The sequence below is a fragment of the Lampris incognitus genome, chromosome 2, assembly GCF_029633865.1.
Source record: "Lampris incognitus isolate fLamInc1 chromosome 2, fLamInc1.hap2, whole genome shotgun sequence".
NCBI lineage: Eukaryota > Metazoa > Chordata > Actinopteri > Lampriformes > Lampridae > Lampris > Lampris incognitus.
Window position 1 is genome coordinate 147,525,546 of NC_079212.1, and position 6,495 is coordinate 147,532,040.

General features: G+C 48.1%; 1 protein-coding gene across 2 annotated transcripts in view; it reads right to left on the reverse strand.

Moving 5' to 3' along the window:
- The window catches only part of iars1 (isoleucyl-tRNA synthetase 1), a 159,953-nt gene that overhangs the window by 43,857 nt on the left and 109,601 nt on the right, over positions 1 to 6,495 (reverse strand). For both annotated transcript variants that reach the window (XM_056273008.1, XM_056273007.1), the window contains exon 23: positions 4,791 to 4,912. In XM_056273008.1, the coding sequence (XP_056128983.1) occupies positions 4,791 to 4,912 (122 nt within the window). The remainder of the gene's footprint in view (positions 1 to 4,790; positions 4,913 to 6,495) is intronic.

The window sequence follows — 6,495 nt, forward strand, 5'->3', positions numbered from 1 at the left end:
TGCTAAATTGAAGTCAGCCTCAGCATAGAATGAGTTCCATCGCTCGGCACGATGGCACTAGAGTTTGAGGCCATTCTGAGTTCTGACCATTCCATGGATCAGAAATGGACCTTCCTAACCTCATTGTTACATCAAGCTGCAGTTGACTCTATAGGCTACAGAGCCAGAAAACATCAAAACTGGTTTGATGAGAACTCTGACACCATCACATCCGTGCTTGAAACCATGCGTAGGGCACACATGGCTACTCTCAACTGCCCCCCATCTGCCATCTTTTGGCAGCAGTGGCAAACAGCACGTAAAGAGGTACAAACAACCTTGTGCACTCTGCAAAATACATGGTGAATGAACAAAGCTCACGAGATTCAATAATATGCTGACAGAAATTATATGCACAACTTCTACAACTCTATAAGACTATATATGGCCCTAGGAACTGCTCTATCACACCCTTAAAGTCAGTGGACGGACTGACAACCCTGAAAGACCAAAAGCCGATCCTGGCAAAATGGGCTGAACATTTTGAAGCCCTAATTAACCAGCACTCACCAACTGACCGACCCATCCTGGAAGACCTGCCAATTCGTCCGCCCATCCCAGACCTAGACCACTCACCAACTTTTCAAGAAGTACTTGCAGCCATCAAGTCCCTCAAGAACCATAAGTCCCCTGGAAGTACTGGTATCTCAGCAGAGCTCCTAAAACAAGGAGGATACTTGTGCTCCAGAATGATCGACCAGTACATCCTGCAGGTCTGGGACCATGGGAGTGTCCCTCAACAATGGAAGGATGCTAAAACTGTCACCCAGTACAAAAGCAGGGGTGACGAGTCCATCTGCGGCAACAGTCGTGGCATATCCCTGCTAGCTGTTGCAGGCAAGGTTCTAGGAAAGGTCATGGTATGCAGGATGGTGAAGCATTTGACAGAACATCCGCTTCCCGAGTCACAGTGCGGTTTCAGGAAGAACAGGAACATTGTGGATATGATTTTCACAGTAAGACAGCTAAAAGAAAAGTGCTGCGAACAACATCAGGGCCTTTACATGGCTTTTGTCGAAAGTCTGGCTGTTCGAGAAAATTTATGAAAATTCTGTCGCAATTCCACGATGGGATGGTGGCACGGGTGGCCATAGGAGGCCAGGAATCGGCACCCTTTAATGAATGCACTGGAGTGAGGCAGGGGTAAGTGCTGGAACTGGTACGCCAACATTTTCCTCTGATGTATCACAAAGCTTTTTCATAAAAGTCTGGAAGGCAGTAGTGGGATCACAATAGACTTAGGCTAGATGGACACCTCTTCATTATTCGAAGGTTCCAGGCAACCACCAAGTTGTCAGCAGTGCAGGTCCTTGAGCTGCAGTATGCTGATGACTGCGCTCTTGTAGCTGACGCACCAGAAGACATGCAACCCATGCTTGCCTAGGGTTGGGCCCCTAAAGAGTTTTATCGATACTACTACTCTTAACGGTACTGCTTATCGGTTCGGTACTTTAACGGTACTCTTATCGGTACCGTACACTTGTCCTCTCCAATGAAGAGATGGTGCACTTTGGCAAGGTGCTCTGAAAGATTGCTGGTGTTGCCACCCTTGCATGCAAACTGCTTATCACTATTGTGGCAACGGGCCGTTTCATTTGTCAGCTCTAGTGAAATAAAGCCAAACTTTAGGACGTTTTGCTCTCTCCGCCGTCACGTCACACGAAGCCTCCTAGCATCGCAAGCACGTGCGCCTGTGTTTATCTGTTTGTGTGTCACTCACTGCCCAGAGCCCCGCCTCTCTGCCCAGAGCCCCGCCTCTCTGCCCTCAGCGCACTCGCTCACACACACACACACACACACACACACACACACACACACAGCCTGCAGGCAGGCAGAGAGAGTCGCGTTTAAACAGACGATCGTCAGTTGTGGGAGAGTGGTGAAAATATATAATATGCAAAGCGGATATTTGGTGGAGTTGGTGAGATGAGATAAATGTGCAAGATAAGTGCAAGCTTGCTTTTATCTAGTGAGAAAAAATACGAAAAAAGCGACTGCTCAAGTGAAGTACCGATAGCAGGACCGTTAAGCTCGCACCTTATCAATACCTCGGTATTTCCAGAAATTAGCCCCGGGGCCATTCGTCCCCGAGTACCGGGGCCCAACCCTATGCTTGCCGCAGTTGTGAATGCCTACAGCAGGCTGGGTCTATCAGTCAACACCACCAAGACTAGGGTGTTACGTAAATGGAGGTCCAGCCCCCCACCCACTATGCCTGCCTTCACTATAGAACACCAACCACTCTCAGTTGCTCCACCTTTCAAATATCTGGGCAGCATCCTTTCTGAGGGCGGCAACACTGATCACGAAACTCAAACAAGCCTCTGTAGCCTTCAGCAAACTCCAACCAAAGGTCTTCCAGAACAGACACCTCCATCTGCACACCAAAATTGCCATTTACAAAGCCGTCTGCATCACAACTCTCCTACACAGCTGTGAAGCCTGGGTCACACACAGCCACAACCTAAAGTTACTGGAGCAGTTCCACATAAGGTTTCTGCAGTGAATCATGGGGATCACGTGGCGTGACCATGCTCCTGATGCTGAGATTCTTGCTAGGACAAACTGCAAGAGCATAGACGCCACGGTCACTGAACACTAACAGTGCTGGCTTGGGCATCTCATCAGGATGCCTCAAGCACACCTGCTCCATCAAGTCCTGTACGGACAGCTTCATCTGGGCCACCAGTCTACAGGTGGTCAGACGTGACACAAAGACCAGCTAAAAACATCACTGAAGAAATGTTGTATCGACCCCTTGAGACAGAAGCAACCGTTCCAATTGGAGGGAGATCTGCTACAGAGGTATAGAACAGCTGGAAATGGAGAGGAATGTGAAAATACAACAGAAAAGACAAAGGAGACACACAACCGAGCCTGCCCCCACTGACTCACACTTCATGTGCCCAACACGCAATAAAGCTTGTGGATCAAGAATTGGACTCTACAGTCCTCAAAGAACACACCGTTAACGAGGAGGGATATCATCACTGGACGCGATGGACTACCACCAAAGGCAAAAGCAAAGAAAAAAGAGAAGAGAAAAAGAAAAAAGAAAAAAGTGTGTGAGAACAAGAGGGGGAATAAGGAAGAGTAGACTCAGGAAAAAAGTGAAACTTCAAGTAAAATAAGCACCAAGAGCTCAGATTCAGATCCACTGATGACGCAATAGCCACTACACTTCATACCACCCTCACCCACCTGGAGAAAAGGAACTCCTGTGTGAGAATGCTGTTTGTAGATGACAGCTCAGCATTCAACACCATAGTCCCCTTCAGACTCTACACCAAGCTCAGGGACTTAGGACTCAACCCCAGCCTGTGCAGCTGGATCCTGAACTTCCCGTCGAGCCGACGCCAGGTGGTGAGGATGAGCTCCAACACCTCTGCACCTCTGACCCTTAACAAAGGAGCCACCCAGGACGGCATCCTGAGTCCCCTTGTCTACTCCCTGTACATCCATGACTGCGTGACCACACATAGCTCCAACTTGGTGATAGAGTTTGCTAACGACACGACGGTGATGGGCCTGATCACCGACGATGACGAGACGGCGTACAGGCGAGAGGTCAACAATCTAACAAAGTGGTGCCAGGAGAATAACCTCTCTCTCAACGTGGACAAAACCAAGGAGCTGATGTGGACTACAGGAAGAGAGGGGGGAGGCTGGACCCCACCGCCATCAACGGGACTGCTGTAGAGAGAGTCAAGAGCTTCAAGTTCCTTGGTGTCCACATTACCGAGAACCTCACCTTGGATGAACACACCAGCCATGTGGTGAAAAAGGCACAGCAACGCCTCTTTCACCTCAGGCGACTGAAGAAGTTCGGCAGGGGGCCCAGGACTCTACGGGCCTACTACAGAGGCACCACCGAGAGCATCCTGACTGGATGCATCACCACCTGGCATGGGAACTGGACTGCCCACAACCGCAACACACTGCAGAGGGTTGTGTGGACGGCCCAGGACATCAGTGGATGCGAGCTTCCCTCCATGCAGGACCAGGACATAGTATACAATGGACACTGTGTCAGCAAAGCCCGTAGGATTATCAAAGACCCCAGCCACCCCAACTAGGGACTGTTCCAGCTGCTACTGTTAGGCAAGCAGTACCACAGCCTCAAGCCGGGACCAGTAGGCTCCAGAACAGCTTCTTCCACCAGGCAACCAGGCTGCAGAACAAAGAACATTAAAGACACTAAGCCTGGTGCCGGACTGATGGTACTGACCTGTGGTCTTCAGCGGACACACACACAAATATACAAACAACTACATACACATATGCACATTTATTAAGGCTGGGCCTTATTACTATTGTTGTTGCAGTGTTGAGGAGCTGAAACACAAGAATTTTACTCTCTTGTACTTGTATATTGAGACGTAACAAATAAAGAATCTTGACTCTTGAGATTCATATTTTGCCAGGTCTGTTTTTTATTTGTTGTATGTGATATTTCCCTAGATATACCGATGTGCCTAATATCATGATATTACCATTTCATTTCTAGAATATCATGATGACTACTAAAACTGTCATACTGCAACACCCCTAATTTTAAGGGGCACTAGATGAAGATTAGGCTAAGTTTAAGTTACGCATTTTCACAGTCTCCTTTACTGTGGTGAAGGAGGATGTTTCCTATTCCTTTACGCACCAACTGACTTGAGACAACATGAAGCTGCGTGTAACAAGCGGGCGTTAGGTGTTATTTAAAGGGTTATTTACAGGATAATTTAGGGTGTATTCCTGACCTGACTTGGGGCAGCATGAGATAGTGAATGCTGCTGGCATCCTTCTCCTCGACGGAGGCTGGGTCAATGAGTTGGCGCAGGTTCTGGTACATCATTTCTGTGATGAAGGGAGTCAACGGAGCCTGGAACAGAGTGAGAGGGAAAGAGAGAAAGAAGAATTCAGGGAGAGAAAAGAAGAAGAGGATTACAATCATAATGTGGCTATGTGTAATAATTCTACCTCATGAATTTCAGTAACAAGTAAATATAACATGACTACTAAACTATCATAAAGTGATTAGTATACAACATCATGTGACAATATAACAATATGTGAGGTAAATATCAAAATGTGACTAATACATTTTACAGTATGACTAATTTATGTTGTCAGGTGACTCGCTAATATGACCAGTAAATATTATAATTTGACTAGTAAAGTCATATGATGAGTGGTTTTGTTGTTTAACGAGGTCCGAGGTAAACTGTTTTTTCTGGGTGTACCAGAAAGGGGCTTTGTGGGGAAAAGCTGGAGTTCATTTGACATTTCTGAAAAGGCTTTTTTAAAATCAGAAATCCCAAGATTTGAAATCTGAGTAAAATCAAGAATTTTTGGGGAAGGAGCTCTGTTTCATCTTTGTTAGTTTTGTGACAACCGCAGGTAGAGCGTGCGCCCAGAGGCGTGAGGGAGCTGGTATACTGATGCGTGGGGACGCGCTTCCCATAGGAGGGGGGTAGTGCAACGACCACGGATGACTAGACTCGCTAGCCCTTGGCTAACGGGTTGGACCCTTTAGCTGACTGGTTAATGTAGTCGCCCGTGGTGCAGGCGAACCAAGTTCGCGTCCCAGCTGCGGCGGTTCCCGGCTGCCCCCTGAATTCACTACATTGGTGTCAGAAGTGGGATGGTGAGACCGTGAGTTCATTGGGAGCTGGTATGCTGAAGCGCGGGGACGCACTTCCCAAAGGAGGGCGGTAGTTTAATGACCACAGATGACTAGACTCGCAAGCCCTTGGCTAACGGGTCGGACCCTTTAGTCGACTGGTTAACGTAGTCGCCCGTGATGCGGGAGAGCCGGGTTTGCGTTCCGGCTGCGATGGTTCCCGGCTGCCCCCTGAATTCGCTACAGTATTCTCTGCTGTAAAAGAACGAAATGTAAGTTCAAGTATAAGAATGCTGAAGTAAGTTGGTAAATACTCAGGAGGTGTACTCGAAGGACGGCCAACATGAAGACACAGGGACACTGGCAAACCTTCTCACTGAGATTGTTTGCTATCATCTATACAGAATGCCTTCATACCTATGACTACAGTATTATCTAAATATGCAATGTTCACCTGTTCACCTACGTTTAAGTTTTGTCTTCATTTGATGGCTGGGAGAGCTGGTGCGGGATTGGCTGGGAGAGCTTGGTCTGCTTTGTCCGGTGGGCCCAGGGATTACGGCCCCTGCCTGGAGCTGCGCCCACGGAGGAAACGCCAAGGGCGGTCTGACAGGGCATGGAAGCAGGGCGAGCTAAGCTAACTGCTAGCCCATGCAGACCGGCGGTTCCGACATTCATCCTGGCTGGCATTTGTTCTGATGGACAGTGAGTTTTTTTGTTTAGCTTGGATGTGTGTTAGTTTGGGTATGTGTGTTCTTGTAGTGGTTGGATGTGTTGTTGTCTTTGTGTTGTACTGCTGTGGGCTGGGGGAAACGGCATTTCGATTCATTTCACGTACGCAA